The 26,274-nt window shown below is 36.0% G+C and overlaps 2 protein-coding genes across 5 annotated transcripts; both read right to left on the minus strand.

Annotated features, from left to right (window-relative positions):
* Positions 1-7,383: 7,383 nt before the first annotated feature.
* LOC143459564 (kinesin-like protein KIF2A) lies at positions 7,384-18,261 on the minus strand. 4 transcript variants are annotated; one of them, XM_076956775.1, is made up of 18 exons: positions 18,049-18,261; positions 17,330-17,424; positions 16,444-16,539; positions 16,187-16,231; positions 14,504-14,768; positions 14,233-14,389; positions 13,920-14,070; positions 13,535-13,732; positions 13,282-13,348; positions 13,094-13,185; positions 12,325-12,467; positions 12,044-12,168; positions 11,800-11,888; positions 11,335-11,513; positions 10,040-10,196; positions 9,805-9,909; positions 9,242-9,386; positions 7,384-8,916 (listed from the first exon to the last, which is right to left on the minus strand). In XM_076956775.1, exons 1-18 carry the CDS (start codon positions 18,107-18,109, stop codon positions 8,831-8,833), a joined length of 2,256 nt encoding a protein of 751 aa, XP_076812890.1. In that variant the 5' UTR covers positions 18,110-18,261; the 3' UTR covers positions 7,384-8,830. The 4 variants fall into 4 exon arrangements, with proteins under 4 accessions (XP_076812890.1, XP_076812892.1, XP_076812891.1 ...); XM_076956777.1 differs by lacking the exon at positions 16,187-16,231; XM_076956776.1 differs by lacking the exons at positions 7,384-8,916; positions 9,242-9,386; positions 9,805-9,909; positions 10,040-10,196 and adding an exon at positions 10,272-11,035.
* A 3,150-nt stretch (positions 18,262-21,411) lies between these two features.
* LOC143460517 (serine/threonine/tyrosine-interacting-like protein 1) lies at positions 21,412-26,065 on the minus strand. The gene is made up of 7 exons (XM_076958046.1): positions 25,916-26,065; positions 24,573-24,883; positions 24,216-24,338; positions 23,827-23,986; positions 23,579-23,663; positions 23,260-23,416; positions 21,412-22,930 (listed from the first exon to the last, which is right to left on the minus strand). Exons 1-7 carry the CDS (start codon positions 26,063-26,065, stop codon positions 22,636-22,638), a joined length of 1,281 nt encoding a protein of 426 aa, XP_076814161.1. The 3' UTR covers positions 21,412-22,635.
* Positions 26,066-26,274: the final 209 nt, after the last annotated feature.

Consider the following 26,274-nt stretch of genomic DNA (forward strand, 5'->3'; position numbering starts at 1 on the left):
GAAAAATGTGTTGTCGTATGGGAGTTGTCTTTATTTGTCGATTTTGGATCCCGCTGTGTCGCTAACAAGTTCTATTCTTTTGGGAAGAAACTGCGATGCAGTTAAAGAGCAGACGCCAGGTTGAAATGCGTGACATATAAACAGAGTATAATGACGCAATCATCATTACACCTCTCTGTAGAAAATAATATTGCCTCACACCAAGTATGAGAATTACCTTATTAATAGCTCAGAGCTAACAATTAGATTTTTCGTTATTGTTTTTTTCACAGTCATATGCAATGAAAAACACTCAGTGTCTTAAACGTAAATAACGTAATTAATTTACTCTAATCCAGCAACGACGTATAGACTACTAATACAAAGTGAGTTAGCGTTGAGGTATGTCAAGCATTTTAGCGTTGTGAGGTGAGGGATTATATCGAAGACTGAGAGCTTGTCATTGCTTTATACCATTACAACGGGCCCAATACCGTGCTGTATGAAAAGTTCTCAGCCGTTTAAAAAGATTTAATATCTAACCAACACATTTCCTTTAAAATAACCTGTCTTGGATGTTAAACTACAAAGCTGGTGATTGTACTAGTCTGTTGTTCAGTGGTCACGAGGTCTCGCTGCAGCAGCCAACCTACTGTTTTCGAGTTTTACAGGAAATATTTTAGAGCCGTTTTTGGTTCTTTCGGCTTTGCGGTTCTTCTATTAGCTATAATAGTATGTGGATAGACTGGATTGGTTTTACATTCGAACATTACAAAAAGCTTTATAGAACTTGAATTGTGGAGGACTTTTTGTGTAAATTGAAAACGACTTTAAGTGGTTTGTCTTTGTGTGAAACTTTTAAATTAAACGAGACTTGAAAGCGTGATCATTTCCGAGAGTTACAGATTACACGACTAGGACACGGCGTTGTTGCTTACATTTCCACCCGCCAGAAAATAGTAAATTTAAATGTATGCTCTTACTCTAAATCTTAATAACAGGACAGACTGTTATGGAGAATGCATGTTTTGCGCAAATTGCAAATTTCTCACGCTCGACATCCCTAACTTTGACTCGACGAGATTGTATATATAGCTGTCTGAACAAAACGGTTCCCGATGCTATCTATATGTTTGTTTCTCAGAGTTGAAATTAAGCAATTTATCTGTGGAAACGGTCAGAGTCTATTCTCTTGGGAGGCTACTGGTACCCAGACATCCGCCTTTTAGGACTTGCTGCTGAATATTTTATGAGCTTAGGTGCATTTCGCACAGGTTGGTTTGCTTGGATAAAAGAAAAAACGCGAATGCAGACCTTATATGGTTGAAATTCGGAATTGAATTCATGACAAAAAATCTGTCGCCAACCGCTCTATATTGCATTGGTGGTTTCAGATATAGCTTACATTTAGGCTATACGAACGTATTCTTTCAACAGGATCGACAGAAAACGTTCAGAAGTACTTTAACCATAGTTTTTGCTACTTGTGTATTTTGTAAAAGTTTATTTGCTATATGAGAAGACGCTTCTTGATCATTTGCATTAAAATAAGTTTCAGGGTATAATTTGGCTTCAAAGCAATATTAATTGTTTACAACTACGCCTATATATGGTTTAGTAACCTAGCGTAAACGGTTTCAGTAAGACGTTTTTGGTTAGATTTTGCGTGGCTTGATTACACATATTTATAGTATATAAGTCCATTTGTGGTACCGTTAGACCTTAAAGCCCTAATCTAATAAGCTTTAAGCTACTACAGCTTGATAGCCCGAGTTGTGTGAAGTCAAATCACATAATTATTTGAATTATGCAATTATAGAAGCCTATACGGCTATGTCTATTGTTTATTTAAGTGAAAGTACACAGTTCTAGTGATAATTTTCCACTATTATAACGTGCTTATAACACAACATATACAAGCATTTGATAGATATCTAAGGAAGCGATGTTTTTCTCTAAACAGATAAATGGTTCAATGTGCTGTGGAAGTGATTAAATATGCATTAGCTTTTACTTTGGTGTAGCCTACGTAAATAATTAGGGCTATTTTTTGTTCTAAAAATACTCTTTTAATTTTCTAAATGGAAATGGTGACCACGGAATTACACCGATGCGTAACGTTTGGTTTGTAGTAGTTTGTTTGCTCTGGTTTCGATATAATTTTATATTGTAAGGCTATAACGCTGGTATGGTATGATATCACCATCTTTTTTTCGATTTAAAGAAATTCTTTGCACGACTTATACTCGGCGATAATTCCTTATCGCTCGGGTCCCAAAAATGCAATTTGTCTTTGTACAAGTTCAGACGGACGCATTTTTACTGATTTTTTCATTCTCGTATTTCCCGAACTTGGAACTATTCATATGGACCACTGAATAAGAGCAAGTGTTGTTGATGCCTTGCTGTGGGCATTAGCCTACTAGGGTATCGCCGCTGGGTATCGAACACGGATCCCATCACTACGAACCCAGCGCTACAATCACACAAAAATCCAGCAGACAAATTAATGATTTTTTATCGAAATAAAAGTTTTTCGAATTGATATAGAAGTCAATTTCTCGTGACTGCATGTAATTCCACGCGAATCAAAGTTTATATGGATTATACCATTACTTTTTCGAAGTGACTATTTCACCGTATGCAGGTCACGCAACTTGTTGTTGTAGATTGGCGGTTAGGTTAGGAGAATGGATATGCAAAAACTTGATTTTAACTATTTAAGGTTTTGTTGGAGTTTTAAAACATGCCGTAGAAAGCGATCATATTTAAGTAGAATCACGCCTGTGACGCGCTGTGATTTTTGTTGTTTTCAAAATTCACTTTATCCTTTATATAGGACAGCATAATGCATTCATTACGTCAGTTTTCACTCCAAACGTCACAATTTGCTGTGAGCCTACGACCACGTAACACGCTGGATACGTTCATGAAAAACCTTTAGCTGTGGAAAAACATTAGGCTGTTTAATCTACGTTGTCGCTTGTTGGTGTTAAAACAGAAGATAGTTTTACCTTCGATGCACCCTCATGGACGTGTTGATAAATGAATACGTGAGCCTGACTTGCCTAGCCTACTTCCTCGATAAAGTTTAGCATACGCTCCACTACGAACTGAGATGACCTTGGAGTCACGTTACCGCTTTGGTTTGTAAGTTGTTCGTGTTTTGCAATTTTATGGAGATGTCTATAACTGTGCGACCGCCCTCGGACAGTGCCTCGGCTTGAGGTTGAGGCACGCTACCATGTTTGGCGAAATATTTAAGCAAAATCTTGGCGCGTGACCAAACAGGTCATTATTTCGTCATAGAGATCATGAGCTGCGTAAGTGATTTGTAAAGCAGTATGTGGTGATGAAAAAAATGTTTATTTTGATTGATTGGGCATGAGACCAGCAGTGTCACCCAATTGGTGGTTATTTTAATGGACTATGTCAAGGTTAGCAGCAGATAAAGAATAGGAATGTGGTGCAAAAAGATATAGTCAAAACGAGTTGATTTAGTTGTGTTGCAATTTTACGTGACAAAATCGCTTGTCTTGTTTGTAAGCAAACTCGACTGGTTTTCTCTGTAAGTTTTACTCTAGCCCTAGGCTACTGCATATATGTGTTCATAAACATGTTTAATACTATGTTAGTAAATAATGTTAATCTTTCTCGACCAGTACTTAATAGTTTGCATTTTTTTCCGATAACTACTTCAAGTTAAAACATATTCTGTAACTGTAAGCAATAACCTATTCTAGGTTAGTGCAGGTTTGTGTGTTTTGACGAAGCCATGTTATTGAGCCTTGGCGAATGGACCAGCGCTTAAATATGAACTTAATTTGAGGCGCATTCCCAGGCAATGTGCGTTATAATTCGGAAATATGAGATCTGAATTCCGATGCTAAGTGCCCTGGTGGCATATTTCGGCCACACATTGACTTTTGACCTTTTTGAAGGTTGTAAATTGGCCGATGATGTCATCGCAACTAGTATAGCCTACTGCATATATACAAATGTTGGGTGAGATATTTAAATTGTTTATAGTTTTCTTCCAGCTTATGCGCTAGTTAGATTGTGCTACTTTCTCCTTGTATTAAAAAGTGTTGGAAGCGTGTGCAGCTGCTTCAAAGAAGCCAGAAAAGACATTTTTGCTATCTCCATCATTTTGACTTAACCTCAACTGTTTGAACATGGGCTCGATGTGCGGAAAAGCGTCCGCCAAACAGGAAGCAGCTAAGGAGGAACAGGCGGAGCAAGAGGTAGGGGAAAACCAACAACAGCAAGAAGCGAACGGAAAGCCTGCGGAAAATGAAGAACAGAAGACGGAGCCGACGGAGCAGAACGCCGAGCCAACGGAACAGGAGCAGGAAGCTGACCGAATGTCCACGGAAGTCGTAAAGGACGCAGTGGCTGAGGCGAACCAAGCGGAATAGAGGCGGAGAAACTTTGAAAAACTCCCATGAACGATCCCTCAATGAGAGGGTATGAATTTTTATTTAAGTTCAGAAAACATAGACAAATTACTGTATCATTTTCATCAGTCCACGTTTCGCTTTAATTGCATTTGTTAAAATTTCTTCTGTAAAAATTCTTATGTCACATTTGCGAAATAATCGCAGCCTAATAATTTGTTAAACGTTAAACTAAAATTGTATAAGTGTGTTTAATGGCGGTTTATGCCCAAATAAGAGACAGCAGGTTGCACCATAGCGTTTTGAATGTTCATCTTAAGGTCTGACGCTGGCCTATAGAGATATTACATGACCCGAGGTGTAATGTAATGTCTACGATTGACCCATGTAAAAATCGGTGTTATACACAACGGTATGGAACAGAAACGGGAAAAACTATATAACAGTTGCGTACTCGTTAATGGTCATGTTCCTCTCTATTGTTTAAAATTCAACGTGTCAGTTTTTCTCGCATATGACGTCATACAAAATGAGTGTGTCTTGCCTATGTGGTAGGCGTGGTGAAGTTGTTTACTGCATTGGACCGAACGTGTGCTAAAGATAGAAACTTAAAAAGTAATGTTGTCATATCACATTTGCAATGTAACTTTTTTCACAAATATTCTAAGATAGTCTGGAAATCTGATTTATCACTATTATCAATTCCTTGCTGTAGGGTAAGTTTGTATTATTTTCATGCATAAGCCTTTACCGTTCTCGTTTGTTCATGGATGCATTTTGTGTTATTAGACCCGCCGAAAATGCTCCAAATATCCTTAATTGCTTCCGCGGTTGCAGTCATTTTGCCTGCGTCATCACAAATTGCGTTTCTATAATTGGATAGATTTGTCGTCAACGAGACTTTTGATAATCAGGATATGTCGATCCTGGCTGTACAATTCGTAATGCTGCTGTTTGGGCGTTGTTATAATATTGTGTATGACCGATGTCGTAACCTACGTGTCGCTAGGTTGGCGATTCTGTTAATGTTTGTTATATACCAGCCTCACATGTCATCAATAAAGATGTCAGTACATTACAAGGACGTGAAAAGTAAGTATGGCAAAACTACTTCAACTCTTGCAAAACAATCTTTAAATCCGGCTAATCAAAGTTGGCCCGCGAACTGATAGTCAGCTTTGATAGTCGCTATTGTCGAGGAAGAACCTCGACCGCAGATGTCACATTGATCAGCATGAATAGCTAAAAATTTTGAACTATTCTAATTTCAGTTTTAATTAAAAAAGAGAACTTTTTTCAGTTCTAATATCAATGTCACATTGTTCTTCAGTTCTAATTTCACATTTCTTCAGTTCTGATTTAAAAACATTGGCCCGCAAGATAAAAATTTTTTTTGATTTTGGCCCGCGATGAAAAGAAGTTGGACCACGCTGGGCTAGAGTATAGGGGTATAGGCTAAACTGCGGGTTCGCAAACAGATCGGTGGCGTCGTTGTTTATAAAACAAACATTCAAGCTGTTATCTAATAATTAGGTTACTCTCGATGCTACTTATTACGTCATAATAGGGTATCGATTTATCGTGAAACGACTTTCATGTCGTGTTAGCATCATTAGCGACAAAAGCCGCTTTCCCAGAAGTTATGATGTTTGCCTGTTACTCATGGATTCTATAGTTCATATTCTTTACTTGCACTATGCAGTAGCAGTTTTTTCGAATGCAACATTTCCGAAATTTCCTTTAAATTCCTCATTAAGTTTTGTTATGGTTCAAAACTACTACATTGTGCGCGAAATTCCGAAGTATCTCGTAATTTCCAACCCTACAGTAGCTACAATACTGTTGTTGACAAAAATCATTTCGAGGCGTCAAGCCGTCGGGATATGAGTGTTCCAAAGTGATCGAATGCAGGAGAAAACTGCGTGCCTTGGAAGGCATCGGCCACGCCCTTAAAGACTGCCTTCCAAAGGTAGTTACGCCATTCGTTCAGTGCATACAATCACGCAACGCATCCAAGGCCAAATGTGTGGTGATGATGAGAAAGGCACTTCGTAGTTTTGTGCTAATAAGAACAACGGTTTCCCGAACAATGGCGCAACTCGCAAGTGGTACTTGGCAACGTTATGATAATGTCTTTATGACCGTGATTGTGTGTGCGAGTTGGCTGTTGTAAAAAGTGGTAAGTACGTACGCATAATACCTCTAATGGCGTCATAAACGTCAAATGGCCAAACTAAATCAAGATTTAGAAATGCAAAAAGGTTCTAAAGTCCGCCTTGTAAAGATCTTGAAAAACCAAACGCAACAATACCTAAAATAACAGCATTTTGAAAATTTAAATGCAAAATCGCATTCTCTTTAACGTGACAGTTTTGGATTTCAATGGCATGATCTCATTTATCGTGAGCAGATTTACTATTTAGCGTCACAATAGCAATGCCATTTCAAATTTATTTGTAGAATTCTTTCCGGACACTGGTGAAGCCATGCCTTCCTTATTAAGACTTGTTTGCATTTGTTCCAGTTATCTATCTGTCTGTTTGAAGTGCTACCTACTGTTCCGTCTCTACGGCAGAAGTTCCCCACCTTTTTTATTCTACACACCCCTAAAAAGCATTTGTCGTGTTGTCACACCCCTGGCTTTTAAAAAACCTAAACATTTTAACTAAACTTGAAACCTAAATGTGTCCCAGTTAACTGAAACGTAGCCTTCGAATAACAAAAGTTAAATACTTTAGGATCTAAATAATTGATTTTCCCTAGGTTTTTCACCCCCCAAAAAGTTATCTCGCACGCTCTGGAGGTTTAAAACCCCTGATTTAAGTTATTCTGTAAGAAACACGTCGCCTGGTACGGTTGCTAGGCGCCAAGGTGTCTGGGGAGTGCGGCAAATGGGATTAGCTAAAATACTTCATATAATAAAGGCATATTGCATTAATGTTGTTTCTGATCCAATTTGCGAGTGTCATTCTGAACTTGTCTTCTGCAGAAAGGGAAATCCAACAAACGCTGTGGCAACGAAATTCATTTAATCACTTTGAATTTGAGAAAAAACATCCCTTAAAAATACACGGTGCCATTACATCGCAAGACGGCATACGCAGCCAGAAGGTAAAATCGAGTTTCCAACAACCATCAAACCTTACATCTTTAGAAATACTAAGGTTCTCGGAGTGGGGACAAAAGCACAGCTGCTTAACACTGAGCCGATATAATTGTGTTGTAACCGGCAGCGTGTGAATGGTAAATGAGTCAATAAAACCAACTCCCCTTGCGGATGGCGACGATAATATTCGATTACGTAATTCTCAGGGTAAATTGGGTTTGCTGTGTGTTCACACCATACTCACACACAGTGAGTATGGGAGGTTCTTTGGGTATTTTCGGTGAAATTTTAATGTTGTTCCATACATCGCTGATGCTCCCTTAAAGTAAATAACGACCAGGTTTTCATGGAAATTTACATTATTAGTCATACCGTTACTCCAGTACGCTTGGCACGAATATCTGAAGCTTGATGTCATCAGTCATACCGTACGCATTTGAAAGAGGCCTGCTTATGCCTACATTGTTTCTTCAAGAAAAACGTACTGATCCGAAAATCAAGAAAAAATTAGCTTGGCAAAAAGAACCGCGCTTGAATAAGCTTGGTATTAAGAGAACAAAACTGTAGGATGCAACTTGGACAAAATACGGCTCCTCTACTAAAAAATACATGCATGAGGAGCGATATATGACATCACAGTATATGGTTGTTTTCATAGCAAACAGCTAATAAGGATGCTTTCACAAATTCTACCCACAAGCACACGCAATTAACTTAAGGTACAAAAAATAGCAAAATAGTATTTCTGTGCCTGCATTTTATAACTTTAATCACAAAAAACGAAGCAGCGTTAATACAGTCAACCAGGCAAAATGAACTACTTTTTTGAGCAAGGTCCTAATGCTCCTAGCAAGAGTAAGTGGATGTTGTGAAACAGCCATAGCAAAACGACAAAATTTCTAAACCTTGCGTTACAACAAGTAATAATTAAATTTTTAACAATGGCTTTGTTGTCAAAATCATCATCTTGTAGGTAAAATACAGTAGTTCAAGTGCAACCTTGTTAAGATACGTTGACAAGGGAATACTAATGCTTATTCCATGCAAAAGCCGATAATGAATTTGCCAATAAAACGAGGTACGTCAAGGTAGCCTACATATGATTAAGATGTCTATGGATCGATTACGAGTTCATTAAGTATGAAAATGTAATCCGATGGCACCAGTAGATGGCAGAAGAGAGGCTAACAGAAAATAAATTTCTTGAATGCAACACTTGAAGAGAAAATAAAATTTGACACAGAAAAAAATACGAGAAAGACCTTACAAAAACAAAAAAAAAACAAAAAAAAGGGATGTGAAGTGGCCAAAAACCTACAAAAAAGCATCCATTTTTAGCCGAGACCTTTTAATGTTTGTTTTGTTTTCTGTTCTTCATATTTCTTGATACTGCCTCCTCCTCTAAAAGGGCAGCCTGAAAGGTGTCCAATTTTTCTATAAATATTTCAAGAAAAATTCTTAATAAAACATTACACATGTATTTAATTGAACAAACATGCGTTTGGATGGCTTGTTGGTGATCTGTATTGTCTGGGTTTTTCGACAAGTAACTACAATTATGAGATGTCAGATCAAGTCATTTTAATTCATCGTTTAATTTTGTCGTTTTATGTGAAATTAGGAAAAAGTGGAAACTTAAAATTTAATATTTCAAATAATTTGGTTCGCATTTTCATTAAAATATGTCAGCAACAATATTTTACACAAGTTATTTAATAACACACTAAGTACTTTTCATAGCAATTTAAAGCAAACAAACCCATAAGATCGTTCCTCAGTTTTTGATATTCTTCATTAGATGCTCGGAGTTGATCTTTTAACTTGGAGACATAATCCTCAGGGTCAAAATCCACATCTTCGGTCATATTGAACAAGTTAGCAGACTGTGACATTGCTGCAGTAACCTGCATTTTATTCGTAAAATGATAATTAAAAGAGAAAATAAACAAAATTTAACACTAAACTCACAATGCGTTACAAATTTAGGATTTGTTTGAGGGTCATGGCCCACATCGTGGCAAGCCGCCAATCCATATTTGCAAAAATATTTCACAAATTTAAGATTTACACTTGAAGTAGATAAACTAGCGTGAATCTGGTTACCTATATCCCTCGTTACTCATTCAAAACACAAACTTAGTGATCCGACATGTGGTTTCTTATCCAGTTACTCGTTTGCAGCTGGCTACATGCCACACAGTTACCTGTTCAACTAAATATTCTTATATGAAGATATTTATCGATATTGAATAAGCAACCAGGGAACCGGTAACCAGCTTCATGCCGGTGGTCAATAAAAGTAAATAAATCGCATTTGCCCACCCCGTGTAAGAAGTTTCGGTGAGATTCTACTGTTTCTTCCTCGATCTCCTGCAGCGTTGAAACGGTCTGATGCACTTCAAACATCTCACGGGAGACTTCGTTTTCCTTAAATAGAAAAGACAACTTTGTAGAATTAAATCCGCTAACATGGAGGCAAGAACAGCTTTCAATTCCGAACTCAAGCGCACTATTGACAGATTGATGTAAATTTGTTCAACTTTCCAAGCACACTCACACACAACGAGCTGATAAGGGCAAGATCACTGTTGTTTGGTGAGTTAAGATTCATTTGTTGTGGTGACTCCTCGATTCTGTCCAAAGGTCCTCCTCCTACTGCCGGTTTCTTCTTAAAAGGTTCTTCCATTCCTTCCTCCACTGCAAGCTCCTTAACTCTGTCATTATAAGAAATTGGAAGATAATTAGTAATCTGAGCTGTAAAAATCGTCGTAAGTTAAATATCGGTACTTAAATTTGTGAAGTTATACGAGCGCTTTAAGCATTATTGATATATTAATTTCATGTTTAAACTTAATCAAACCAAACGGTTAATCTCAAAATAAAACACTAATTTCACCGTTAGCTAATCAAATAAAATAGGCCGAGCCTATGAAAATAAATGGGAATTTAATTCTATGAGTAATAACTCAAATCATTGAAAGAATTGTTCAGACTCCTTGCCTTGCCAACAGCAACAAGCACAACACACTTACAGGACAAAAACATGGTGTTGTAACACAGTTAACAACAATCAGCTTTAAAGAGCACAAACAAAAAGAAGAAAGTTACAACAACCAATGATCTGAAAGCAAAATGCAAAACTAACTCAGGGGAGATTTTAACATCTTCATCAATGTATTCCAGTTCATCCAGATCCATGACTTGCCCACTGACACATTCGGTTAAAATATCAAGATCTGCCTGCAAGTTGTATGCTCCTTGAAGATTAGCAAATGAGTCAACTGCGGCTGAAACTATCTCAACGTCTTCTTCATTGCTGCTGTATGCCGATAAACACGAGTCACTGTGACTGGGAGCAATTTTCTTTTGGATGGTGGAAGACACAGGATAAGAGTCTTCTCTCCTCCTCCTCCTCCTGCATGGAGTGGGGATCTTACTGGATCGGCTTGGAAGACGGGATTCTGAATGTGCTCTGTTTGTTACTTTTCGTTTCACTTTCGGTGAATTAACCACGAGCATTGTGTCTGAACTATATACCGAGAACTCCTTAACTCTGATGGTTTCAGATGAAAAGCGTGAAGACAAACAACAAGCACGTAACAATGAGACAAACAAACGACCACATATTTACCAAAATCCAGCGGGAAGTAAAGAAAACAAAAATCAACATATATATAAATAAATTGTTGCTGAAACCCACCATATAGAGGTAAAACGTTAGTTAAACAGCGGCTTACAACTCAAAGTTACACACGACAAAAAATACAATTACTTCAACTTCTATATTGGCATCATACGTTATTGCAACACAGATTTCTTCAAAACTTTTTGGAGATAAAGCCACGTTTTTACCTGTCTGCATATCGCAGTGTGTTGAGAGTGTGTTCACATGATGTGATACCAGGTGAAATGGTGGCTATCATGCACGTGCGTGACCTTTCACCGATGAACGAATCACGAAGCACTTGTGTGAGTTTGCTTGCACGGAAAGGAAGATGTTGCTTATTCTGGCTCATGGCTCTGATGCATTCCTGTCATTCCAACACATTCATTGGCATTAAAATGTGATTCTACATACCACAAATTTACTTAACTTCAAACTTAACACATAAAAACATAGCATAAACACATGAGCTTCTGTGAAATACTTGTAAACTTCTTGATGCATTTTTTCGGTGAGGTGACGTTTTGGTATATTTTTGTACAAGCCTTAACATGAAACTTTGCATATAACAACATACACAAACTTGTAACTATTAGTGAAAAGCTCTATGAAACATAAGTTAGTGAAAGTGCAAAATAACATTGAAGACTGACCTTTAGTGCAAGAAGACTTTTGTTAATTTCCGAGCCCTCAACTCGAGTTTGTCGATCAGCGCTGGTCGTGTCGGCACCTCGTTCATTTCCTTTATGCAGAATATTTCGGTTAGAAACACCCAAGACAAAATGCAGGTAAGACAAGAATTAATGATGACAAATAATAATGACACAAATACAATTCGAAGATCAATTATTTTCGCCAAAGTGAGGTGGTGTTGTTGTGAAAGGGGAAGATATATACCGGCTAGATCAATCAGTGAAAACTTCCCGTGCAACATCTGACGAGGTCCACTTCTCCGTAGAATAAGCTGGAAGACGGCGTGTGATCGTGAAGAATGCTGATTGGCTGATGTTACACCGGAGGTTCTGCGCATTGGTTTATCATTTTTATAAGGTTTAAAAATAAACTGAAAAGTCAATAACTGCACCAGGAAGAAAATAAAAAAATTAGACATCTTTAAAGGAGAAGAAAAATAAAAAGAGTGGAATAAAATAATTCAGAAACTTTTACTACGTGCAAACCTGCATCTGGTCCCTTCAGCGATGAGTTGTAAGACCTCGTCAAGAGTCGAGACCCTTCGTTCCTGGAGTCCAACGACTTGAACTTGCTGCCTGCCGTCTTCAAGCACTCTCAATCGACATTTCTTATTGAGTAAATCGAACACCTGGCATGACAGGTCTAATGAGCATTGATCTTAATTTTTAATCCGTCTATGACTCATCTCTTAGTTTCATGTTTTAAACAAAAGTTTAAACGTTTAACGATGATTTCATTACTTACGGCGACGTTGATGATGTTATCAGTTATCACCACACTAAGCCAAACAAAGCCGAATGTTGCTATTTAAGTGTTTTATATGTCACCTTTATTATAGTATAGCCGATTGCAATGGACTAATTAGCACAAATAATTATGTAATAACGAACACACGTTATTTCACAATCAAAAGCACACGAAACTAATCGACTTTAAGAGCTATCATGAGATGTTAAAATTCTACTACGAGGGACGTTTATGTCATCACAAAGGGAGTGACGTTCTCCTAACCCTACTCACGCCATCTATTGTTGGGCACTTGTTCCATGTCACCAGACACTTTTAATAGAAGTGTCATAATAATACAAGTTCTACACGTGTGGTTGTAATGGCTCGGTAACCAAAACAGAGCAAAGTTTAAAACCTATTTCTGAAAGTGGTGTAATTGAATTTCATACAATACAGCAAAATGGAATTCCGTTAAATTCATATGCTTCACATATTTATGCATTTCCAAATATGAAATATTTGCACCTTTCCACTGTATATTTCAAAAAAACTGGCATGAACTTCAAGGTTTAAATGACGGTAAGTTTGCTTTTGTAGTTGATGGAAAACGTCTTGTGCTGAGGAAACGGAAGTAGTTTTAATTGTTTTTAGGGAATCATTCACATTCATACAAGGAATAAATCAAGTCATACCAATGTTAATATATACAATACCTGCCAACGCATATATGCCTTTTCTCGTGTCTTGTGACTTCCCTGCCGTGAAATCTCCGCCCATGGTCTGCACACAGACATACATACAAGTTACTAAACATAAATGTGAACGGCCTGTGTGACCTGAGAATCAGTGTAATAACAATCAGAATGAAAGAAGTTATTTTTCTGAACCCTGCTACTATCAAAACAATCACAACCATTCATATTTGAGTTTGGTATTTAAACAATCACAATTCAGAATTTAACTCACATGGGTCTTTCCACTACCAGTCTGACCGTATGCAAAACATGTGGCCATACCACCATCGAATATGCATTCAACTAGTGGTCTGGCTGTGTACCAATACACCATCTCGTTTGTGCAAGTATCATCAAATGAATAGTCAAAACGAAACGTCTGGTTTTCCAGATATTTTGTCATATCTACCTTTGACTTTGGTTCACTGACCTGCGGAAACATAAGAAAAATTTTCCTAACAAACAAAACATGAAAAATACTTGACACTAAAATGTCTTGACATGAGAAATGATTCATGTTAAATGAGTTTTGATTACTAAATGGGGTTTTACTGAAAATGCTGTGTAACCAATCACATAAACTATATTATGCAAGCAATCATAAACTGCCGGCTTACCATAACCACATTTTTACTGGGAATAGTTGTAACGTCAATCTCTTTACGGTTAATCTCTTTCTTATTAAGCGGTCGCTTTCGAACGCAAACACATATTCTGTGATCTAACACTGGGTCAGCAGCAGTCAGTGGTTTCATGTCAAGGGTGGCTCTGCAGTGGATATATCGGTGTTAATGTAAGGACCCTCTCAAATAATTTAGTCACATCAACCAAAGCATCAGTATAATTACATTTTAATGCCTTAAAACATTTAATTGTCGATATATTAACAGATTTGGAAAAAAATTGTCAAAATATCAAAAACATATTCACCTAAATTCTTTAATCATTATTGCAAACTCCCAATTAGCGTTATTAGGATCGTAAAATTCTCGTCTTCTTTCTCGTTCGATGACTTGAGCGGCTCTTCTTTCTTCTCGATTGCGTCGAAGTCTTTCAACCTCATCAACAACATTAGATTTGCGACCACCTAAAAACCAACAACTTCAAATTGAGCTAAGACTAACAAAACTAGAGCAAGCCATCAGATTATTCCCAGGACAACAACAAAATTTGGAATCGAAATTTTTTTTAAATCACTGACGTGGTGGAGCTTTAGGAGGAGGCATCATTGATCCATTTCCATTGACATTATTGTTAGCATTACTCATTTTACTATCAACATCATATGGTTTTGGGATGTTGGAGGACATGCTTTGTCGCGATGACGCTGGGGCATCGTTTTTAACGCTCCGTCTTGGCTGATATGCTGGAGACGGACTTCTGTTCTCCTTCTGCTGCGCTCGTAGAGCTGAGCCTGGGACTGGTAAGATCGTACGACGGTTGCCACCCTGTCGGGCTTCTGTTCGCTGATGAATCAATAAATACAACGATGAGTTGTTGAATTGATGTTTCGAAAATTCTTCATAGTGTCGTGGTTAATTTTTTTGGATTACCTGCCATTATTTCTTAACCAATTTTATCTGTAACTTATTTCAAGGTAAATGCAGCTTAATTCATTATGATTATACAAAGCCCCAAATAAATCAAATAGGCCAGGCTGTCACTTACCACAATATATGATTTGGTAAATTAAACAAAGGAAATTCTCAGAATATATATTAATTACAATCAATTAGTTTATGGCCGATTAGTGTATGACTGATGACTCATATATAAATGTTTCATGTTGGTATCATACACAATTGAAACCACAAGTTATGGAGCACAGTGTCACTGTGATCAACAAGCATTATATATATATACATATACATAATTAAATCTCCCCAATTGAAAAAATATGTCAAAATCAATAACCATGCCATACATTTATATTTCAATGCAAATGTTGAAAGTGTTAAAATATGCTGAAATAATAATGGTTTATTGCTTCGATGCAAAATAACTACAAAGCAAAACCACAAAAACAAAAACCCATCCTCGCAGATTATACAAACTTGTAGATATCTGACGGCAAAATCTACAGTTTTAAAGCTCAAATATGTGTACTTGTGTAATATGTTTCAGTTACTACATAGCTATACACCTGCGAGACACATTACGTAAGGAATATATCAAACAGGACAACATTTGCATATTACAATTGTATGTTACAATTTTCATACATGACAACACTAGTATTGTGTCACTGTAATCCGTGTTTACCAGTGGGGTATTACATATAATAAAAGTTTCGGACATAGATGACTTATAAAAATCCAAGTTTCTGGAAAAAAAGAAATATTAAGAAAAAATATAAAAAATACTGCTGTTGTTAAACTAAAAAGCTGTGACAAATTAAACTATTTAACAATTTTTAGCATCATGGTGATCGACTGATCATGACATAGTTTGACATGGCTGGTATATGTAAAAGAAAAAAATATGTTCGCCTTTTTCTAGATTACGTAATTTTTCATGATTACAAGATTTATGTTTACCATATTTTAGATTAGAGCTTTATCAGTTTAACCAGTCATGCAAAAACAAAGGATGAAAACTCGGAAAAATAATTTAAAGAAAATGTTGCGGAGATGTTGCAAATTAATCTTCTCATCAGCCTTAACTTAGCCAAGTAAAATTAAGATTTTTTGTACCTACGTATTGTTTTACTTGAATATGCAAAATTTATTGCCAAAATGATGTCTGCTATGATTCCGAGAATTGTAAATAAATAAACAAGAAAAATGAACTGCTGATAATGTGACAGTAAAACCACCCATGCATCGATAATATGGAAAACGTGAAGATTAAAATTTTAGAATTGTTTGATTCAAGAAAAAAAAACCTTTGTTCCTTTAGATTTTCGAAAAGACCGATAAGACTCTTTTTCCTAAAAGTTACGAAATACTGCATTAAAAAATATTAAATCAACAAAGCAATTTCTTAGGGTATCAACGACAGCATCATTCACTGAATAACAAAACATGGATGCTGTAGGTAATAGGTCTCATCATTACTGTTTTAAATGTATAGTGTATAAGTTATGATATGACCAATACATACATATACAATAAATACAAGATTTGGTATGGAAGTTTCTACCCTGGATGCAGGTCTTCCTGGAGCAGGTGTTTGAGTTGGCTTCAAATTTGATGATGCAAGTTCAGGATTTAGTTCGAAAATCATTTCTAATGTTACCTGTTCACAAGCAAAACGGTCAATGCCTTGCACATGAGAATATTTATTAAAAGAAAAACAGCTTAGATAAAGCTAAACAAGATATATCTACAGCAACCACAAGTTTTAAGCTAATTTTCCTTATATCTATATACATTAATACATACTATATCTCTCAAAATTATCGCATTTACCATCTTTTCAGTGAAAAGTTTTCACAAAATAAAATTGTAATAAAACAAATTATTTTTTGCACTAAAACAACCTTTTTTGATAGTCATTTAGCTGTTCTATCTATAACAACCGTAACTACAGTAATTTAATGGTAAAAATAAGACTGAAGGAACCACCACATAGCACAACTGCAGAATAATGCTTGCTGTCTTCCAAAACTTTGTTTAATTTCAGTTAGAGCTGCTATTTGGGGTAGAGCTTTTTATCACAGGGGTACTCTACAATTTTGCTACTAGAACCTACTTTTCAGGTAGGAATTATAACACGAAAACACAGTTATTGACATGACACATTCGCCAGCTGAACTGGTTACCCCAATCAACATAACCTTAAGGCAAGGAGAAAGAAAACTGAAGTAAATAAAGTTGGTTATTTATAGTTGGGTTAGGTTAAAATGTTAAATTTGAAGATAAATATTCTTATGTACGAGTAGGGTCAGATTTAAGTTACTGGTATTGTGCATATTCAGTATCACCTTTCAAAATAGGTCAAAATTCAACTTTAAAAAATTGCATTAATAGAGTACTGGTATTTTTTCAGGTTACAATGTTCCTTGTATATAATAATCTATATCTACCTCCTTTCCTTTAGTTTCATCATCCTCAAACCACTCTACTGTGACACTTGCAGAGCTTGGTTGAAGTTGAGTTACAATTGCCTTGTGAACACGACCTTTGTATAACAAGAGTAAGCACATGCATTAAGCAAAAAACAAAAATTTTTAGGCACAATGTATATATAAAGTTGATGTTGTCTGAACCGTGTTAACCAAATTTTTAAGTAAAATAAGAAACAGGATATAGTTTGGCACTCTTAAGGTTAACTTTATATTTTTCGACAAGAGCTTTCGCAAGCATAAGCTTGCTTCTTCAGGTGTACTGTGAAATGAACTTTCATAGTACTGTGAAATGTACTGTACAACATGTACTATGAAAGTTCATTTCACAGAATACCTGAAGAAGCAAGCTTATGCTTGCGAAAGCTCGTATCAAAAAATAAAAAGTTAACCTTAAGAGTGCCAAACTATATCCCGTTCCTTATTTTACTTTTATATATATATAAATACACTGTTTATAACATTTGTTTCAATTAAGTGCTTGGCTATTGAGATAGCAGAAAGACATAGAATAACTTCCATTGTCTACGAATAAAATATCTATATTTGGTCTGAAAGCTGGAAAAGCAGTTTTCTTGCCATGATATTTGTTATTATTGATGACATAGAAGCCTATTTTATGCTTGTGGTCGAGGCCCATAACAGTAGCCTAGAGTTATGAAATAAATCAGAAATCTTACCATTACTTCTTCTTATGTGAATGCTGGAGCCTTTTTCCAATGCACCAAAATCAACGCTCATATTTTAATTAGGAAAAATCTTCTGGTTAAGTTGTAAGTCTTCAGAAGGTTCTAGCTTGTTTAGGTTTTAACATCAGATCTGTTTTTCTTTTTTGTTTTTAGTCCAAGTATTATGTCACAGTGAAAGGCTAACTCATACAGAAAAATCTGTTAATTGCTGAATAGAAAAAACCAATGTAATAAAATTTTACAATGTAAATTAAATACAAAACGCCTTTTTGACTAGTAGGCTACAGTTAATTTTTCTCTTGTTTAAGGAATAAGACATCTTAAGCATTTGTTCCTCTGCACGCATGATTTCTCATTGAAAACTCAGCATCAGCTCGATAATCGAGTGGTTCGAGTGCTGGCCCTGCAATAAACGTGGTTTGTGTTCTATGTTCGATGCCCAGTGGCGCCATATTGTTGTAATGGCCTAGGGCAAAGCATTTAACAACACTTGCACCTGTTCAGTAGATCAGACTGGAAAGTACAGCAAATTGACGAGAAATCATGCGTGCAAAGATGCAACGTTTGGTGTGATGACAAGCACTGAATTCTTAACTCTTGGTTTATCTATTATAAAATGTTTTTTTAACAACCAGCTTTTGTTTGCTCTTGTTAACTGAGTTAAGATTCCATCGTTGTAACACCACTGTAATTCACGTATTGCACGTTTTAAGCCCTCGAGGCTTTGCTGCCTTTTCCTGTTCGTTAATTGCCTGTGAGCATACTTCTTGTTTGACCATTCAACAATGAGTTTAGCACAATATTTTTCGCTTCCCACAGTCATGACTGCAGAGTATGGCAGTTTTGGCCGAGATTTTAGGTGTGCAACAATGAAGATGGCGTGCACTGTGACTCGTGGCCCAAGGTTGCCCAGAGTTTGTGATAGGCAAGGTACGACCCCTTACAATCAAAATTGAGGAAAAAGCAGTTTTTCCCAGTTTTTTACAGTTATCGTTTGTAAATACTAATTTTATAGTAGAAAGCGTAGCAAAAATTATTGTCTCCTTTTTTTCTGGAGACACCAGTTTCTCCTGGTGTGCAATATATGATATGTTGGACATACTCTGCAGTCATGACCCACAGTCAATGGCGAATGTGACAATGGCCACAGTCAAAAACAAACAATACAAAAAAACTATAATTTTGCATTAAGATCCAAAAAACCCGAATAAAAAATGTGTGACAATTGGAACTTGCACAAAGGCTAGCTCGGTAACTGGGGCTCAAGCGATGAGGACACAGTTTAAGTCATGCAAAGACTTTCCTCAGTCCGACTGCCCGAGGATAAACATTATCACACACATACCAAAGCGGCGCAGCCTGCCTTACAATTACATATGCTTTCCACTCTGAATCATCAAACCACATTGTGATAGCCTATAAGATTAGTCTCGCGCAATGCATGAAATAAGGTAAGCTATAGGCTTCATACCAAATCTTTAACATATAACTGAAATAGACCTAACGTACATATTCTGTGATACTGTATGAAAAAAGTCGATTCAAGCTATTTAGGGTTTAATTGAAGATAGATTTACATTAGACTTAAGTTACTATGTTATAAAATTTAAGTTAGGTTAACAAGAGGCCATGAAGAATAGCTTTGAATGTACGATTTTTTTCCGGTGTAATAGTGACAGCCTTTGAAATTACATTCGACAACGTTCACGTCTATATGCCTAGCCTAACTGCGTAAGAATAGAACAGCTTTCGGGTCTAGAACACAAGTGCACAACCGGATGATTTGAATTAGAGCAGCTGGGGTCCAATAAACAAAGGCATTCTGTGGTTGCACGCTTGTGTACTAACCCCAGCTTTCTACCTATAAAGAAGTCTGGAAGCAACAGTCCGACAGTTTTGGTGTTCAAACATCAAAGTGCTTTAACTTTGAATAAGGATTCCACTTCAGCTTCAACTTTGACCCCAACATTGTAAGACATTGTTTTATTAGAGCGGCAAGGTACTGTCAAGCGAAAAGCGGTTAAACCTTAAACATTGAATAAAGTTAATAATAATTTATTGCTTGAAAACCGCATAATACTAGATGTATCTTGGGAAAAACTATTTTAAATACTACTAATACTAGTTAACTTAAACATGATGCATTTTCAATTTCAACTTTTGTTCCAAATCACTAAACGGTAATATAGATCCTAAATCTTACAAAGAAGGTGTAAACTTTTATTTTACGAAGAAATGCAAATTGGACACGCAGTATGAACTCGCAAAGGGGTGCCAATTTAAAAACTAAGCAAAAAATAAGCATGGTAGAGTTTCGATCAAAAAATAGAAATAAGCTTGCGAAAAGAGGTTAATTTATTTATGAATGGTAGCATAAAATTAATTCTCAGCTATTTTGGTTTGCTTCTTTACAGACTTGATCCTATTCCTATGCTGAAGTTATTGATACCTTGGTTTTCCAGTGTTTGCCTTCGCAAGATTTAAAACCCAAAAAAGATTCTGTATTTGTCATGTATAATTTAACATTTCTTTAAAAGCACTAAATAACTACTTCGCCGAGTTTGAACCTTCAATGCCATAATATAAAATACAGCTGTATAGTATAACTAGAAATAAATTTTCGTGTTCCTCGGCATTAACGTGCTTTGCGGTAGCCTGACTACACTAAGCAATCATTTATAACCAGTGGTGGGATTTATATATTTTAACATTTCGTTCTCTCACTAGCAGCATGTCATATTGACCCGGGAACAATTTATATAGACCTATACATACGCTTGTTAATAACCGGTTCGCAGGAACCGGCTGAATCCCGCCACTGTCGATGGCATTGTAACTACAGATTTATAATGAGCAGCCGCCCGAGACCAGCAACTTTGTGATAAACAAAAATTAATGTTAAACTCACCAAAAAACTATTTTGTCACTTTAGAAAGTGATTTAGTAGTAACCATTGCAGATTAAAGTAAATAAAAACATAGCAATGATTAGTAAAGCTGAATTTTGACTCGGCATTGCTTCTCAAATTGACCTTCTCCCACTAAATCAGCTGTCAAGCAAGTAACTGATAATATTACCAACCAAATGTAAAAACAGGTTTTGTTATGTTAGAATATTTTTCTAATAAGCGTCGTGACACTTATGTTCAACAGTAACAAGAAAATGTTTAAAATTAAAATGGTCTAAGTGGGTTCTAGAGCAGGTTATTAGTACGATTTTGTTAGTGATTCCATGGTTTTTTCATTTCCAGTATAACACATTGCAGCCTTCAATGAGTTCTAAAACAAGCATTAATAGTATTAATAAAAGTACTTGAGTATATTCAAGTACTCAAAAATCAGTAATCAAGTAAAGTACTTTACTTTAAGTGAAACAGCTCTGTTGTACACGTACAGTGAATGTTAGATTAGAACACAAGTAAATATAGATATGATTTCTAAGTGCATTACCATTATACAGTGCATAAATTGGAACAGGATTGCAGCAAAATGCTCTACAGCTAACACAGTGCATATTGTCAAAGATAAAGAACTTTACAAATTACAGATCTTCGTGCAAACTTCAAGTGATACGAAAGGAAGAGATTATTTAAAGGAAATATATTGGTTTCCTTATATAAATTCATTAACATAAATGCTTCATTGTATCATAAAATGTTAAAAAGCAGATTTATGAAAATACAAAAGGCACCAGACACAACTCAAGACATCAGTAAATGCAGTAAACTACTTTACAATCAATGTTGTTCATATCAGGGATGGGTCGGGAGGACGATTATATGGGTTCGTGCAAATCCAAATATTATAAAGATCGACACTAACAAATCCCGAATCTATTTGCATCAGCAAATGATAAATTTGACCAAAAAGTTGCTAAATCTTGCTTGTAACGTAATTATTAAAAATTCAACATCAAATGGCGATTTGATAAGCAAAATCCAAAAGTAAATGATCTTCAGTAAGAAATGTTGTCTCTGGTTTAGCTTAGCCAGGAAAATAGATCACCCTTTGTTAAGAAAGTCCGTAAATTTTTTAAGTAATATTGTATTCGGGTTCATCACTGTTGTTAGTTCACTGAATCTTCCACACAGGCGACATTTGGCAAACCTGTTTGGTTCGTACCGGCCCATCCCTAGTTCATATTATGTAAATAATTTCACTATGAATACAAAGTATAACATATGATACACTTTGCAAGTGTATGTCTTTTAAGATTACTTTTCACGACATTGGATAAATCAGAAAGCATGAGCATATGATCTACAAGCCATTACAAATAAGAAAAATGGTAGTATATTGGGAAGACTGCATTTGCATAAACTACAAGAATACTTTGAGACCTTTACAATGTGTTCAGTTGAGCATTTAAAATGTGGCTGAGATATTTCTGTTGTACAAGGTTCAATCGCATTAAATACCTGTCATAGTGTCATATACTGATAGTTTGAGACAAAATTTGTTTCTAATTTTGATTATATATTACATTAAGACTAACTATTTTGCTAAATCTGTTTTACTACAGCTCCTACGATGACTGGGAATATGTGAATGCTTCACTAAATTAAAAAAGAAATTTAGACTAAAATGGAAGTTCTGAAAAATCAGATAATTGTTTGCCATACAACTGTCGTTCGTAAAGCAGCAGCTGATCTAAAAATCCTGAATTTGGTTTCACAGTTGGTCGACGTTCTTTCAACCAATCACAGGCATTCTGTAAAGTCCATTTTCTGGCCTCCATGAGGTAGCCGAGAAGTACAGTAGAGCTCCGGCTACGACCAAGGTTGCAGTGAATAAGAACACGATTTCTATTCCCACTCGATTCAACTCCACTCCCAACACTGTCTGCTCGATCTCCAACTTTAAACGTCGCATGACTGCAAAAAGTGTCACTTGGTTAGCTGTCCAGCACAATTTTAGATAACAAAACTGCACAAGCTAATAAAATGGTTTCGTTTTTGAGTTCACTATTTCACTTGTTCAAGATTGGGTGGTAGAGAAAGGGTATGTATTTAATAGGTTAAATTCAGTTCAGATGATTTAACAATTTGGTTAAAATTGTTTTTGGGTAAATTAAGTTATTTGACTTGGAAAATTCGATTTAAATAAAAAATTTTTGTGTTTGAAAAATTAGCAGCTATTGAAAAATCTTGGGTTCTATATCAAAAATGAAACGCTTTTACACGATTTTTCATGCATATATTACCAATCATTTAAAGCTGCACTAATAAATTTTGTCGTCTTTGGCAACCATGTTAGTAAATCTGAAGACGCCACGTCATCGAGCCGAATTCTCATGTACTTGATTGTGTCCGGGAAAGCATTCGGGTGATCAAGAGTTACATTTATTATGTGAGTAATACCTAACAAGCAAAAATATCACAATGAATTAAGTCAAAGTAAGCTGGAGTGGACAGTACCAACTAAACTATTCCAGGAAAATGAAGTAACACAAGTTGCACAGATTTTTGGTATATTTCATTATACTACTCTCTGTATAAAAAACAGGAATTAATTTCACTCACCTAAACCTTGAATAACAGTGTCATCTAGTGCTTGTTCAGCAGTGCCCTGGTAAATGCACTTGTCCAAAATTTCTGACGGCCAAGTCTGATTAAATGAGGAATACAGCAGCATATAATGCATTTGTTAGAGTGGTACTATAAAGTTAATAAGTTTTGTGTTATAAGAAGATGCAAGTTCAAGAAAGCAAACATTGCCAAATGCCAAGTTAACAACCATAGTCAGCAAATATTGATTCAAATTTTAAAACCTTAAAAATTTCTTTTCTTTTGTCCAGTGTATTTGCAATCTCCACAGTGCAAAGAAACGGATATTTGCTTCGGAATATTTGATAAGGTAAATTGAGAACATAAAAATTAAGATTTCTATTTTGCAAAGCTTCTTTGATATTGTTGTTGCCATCACCATATCTGTAACAATAAAAAAAATATTTGAGTTGACGTATATAAATTCTTGGGCTAAGGTTCATACTGTAATAAATCTGCACAATGAATTTTCAAGCCAGTTTTTGTTAATGACAATTATGCGCATTTCACAGCAAAACAAATTTCTTTTTTACTTAAATCCTGATAGGTTATGTACAGAATTAGCCCCTTATTGACTCATAAACCAGAGATTAAACAGCCTTAAGAAACTCACATAACAATAAAATCGAAAGATTCCAGTTGGCCCGGTACATCCAGGAGACAACCAAACTGAGTGTGGAGGGCCGTGTGGTGCCGTGCTGTCACGATGTGATCCATTTTATAATCTTCACTGCTTCTACATATTTATATAAAAGAAAAGTTAGGTTAACATGGTAACTCTCAACCATGTAGTTATCGCAAATATTTCTCAGTCGCAGCAAATGCCAGCATGTTACAAGTATATTGTACTGCATATGGAAGCAAAGCCAGCAACTTCAGAATATCGGGAAGCTAATTGACAACAAGAAAAACAATGGCAATATCCTTGCAAAGCAATAAAAATTAAACTGTACTCAAGCCTGCAACTTACCTGCAATCTAGTAAGAGTAAGTAAGAATCTCTTTCAAGCTGAGGTTTTCCCTGCCAACACTCAGCTATAAGTGTGTTATATAATTCAGCCAATGACCAGAGTTGGGCATCTTCAACAATGTCACCGTCATCATCAACCCTTGGTGGAAGGGAAGACGGTTCAGAGAAAGAGGCCAATTTTTTAGGCGAATTCATGTCATTAAACACAGCATCTGTGTTCCCATTAGGTGTGAGTGGTAGGCTGGTGGTTTTTGATGTCAAGTTGTCAATGTGTGATGGAAAATCCTCTAGCGCTTTTTTATGGAGAAACATCTACATAAATGTTTAAGCACTGTGTTTAGTGGGTTGCCTGGCTGTGGCAGTACATCTTTATCATCTAGATCAGCGTGGTCCAACTGCAGGCCCGCGAGCACCGATTTTTTGGCCCGCGAACTGATAGTCAGCTTTGATAGTCGCTATTGTTGAGGAAGAACCTCGACCGCAGATGTCACAGTGATCAGCATTTAAATTTTATCAGCTAAGTTTTGAACTATTCTAATTTCAGTTTTAATAAAAAAGAGAACTTTTTTCAGTTCTAATATCAATATCACATTGTTTTTAAGTTCTAATTTCACATTTCTTCAGTTCTAATTTAAAAACATTGGCCCGCAAGTTAAAAAATTTTCTGATTTTGGCCCGCGATGAAAAGAAGTTGGACCACGCTGATCTAGATTCTAGATGTCCAGTTGGGTATAAGTAGGCTATGTAAAAATTGATGGTCTGTAAATAACATTATTCATCACCGATTTAAAATGTGGTTAATTTAAGCTGGAAAACAAATACATGTCTGACAGCAGCCAAACTTAAAACTGTTGATCATTCACAAATAACTCTAAGATTGATTGAGCAAAATGCTTAAGCTTTTTTACTCCTTGGTTTGGTTACAACTGCTCAGACAGATGTCAAATATTAACTTGTGGACTTAGCAAAGAAATAAAAAAACAAAGTTCCAAGAGAATAATTTATTGTATGGTAAGTGGTAACTACATAAACCAAAGAAAGCATACTTTATAAAAATTGCATTCGCCATGACAATTTCTCAAATATGTACTGAAAATTTAAGTATGTAACCCTTTTTTGTTAAAAATGTGGGAAAAGTTTGCCCATATCAAGAGTCTCAAAACTGAGCACTGTGGTATCACTATTATTATGTCATAATGCCTCCCATCGCTATGTGTGTGCCATGGTATAAACACAAGACCCAAATAATTGTTATTCGAACTGTTCGATTAATTGATTTTAGACATCGCACTGTTTATAAAAACAAGCTTATAGTTCGTATTACTAAATTGCCATAATACTCACATCATCTTTTTCCACGTTCCCTTCAATGGATGCCAAGTATGAAGGGAAACTTATCGAGCGTCGGGCACGAGACAATTTGTCATTTTTTAACTGCAGCAAGTTGGACGTACTTACATGACGCAACTTCTTCTTTGAAGACCCTGAACCCATTCTTTTTTGTTTCAGCACATTTGGTGTAATACAATTAGCATTGAACAGAATGCAATCTTATCACATGGTTCATTCCCATTAACTTTATACTCCTCTTACTAAAAAAAATGATAAAATAGGTTGGGGAAACACTGTTCAGAAATGAACAGACGTACATTTTAGACATGATAAACGTTCTCACACCAAACATCATGTTCATATGCCTTAGG

Source organism: Clavelina lepadiformis, chromosome 5 (assembly GCF_947623445.1).
Source record: "Clavelina lepadiformis chromosome 5, kaClaLepa1.1, whole genome shotgun sequence".
Lineage (NCBI taxonomy): Eukaryota > Metazoa > Chordata > Ascidiacea > Aplousobranchia > Clavelinidae > Clavelina > Clavelina lepadiformis.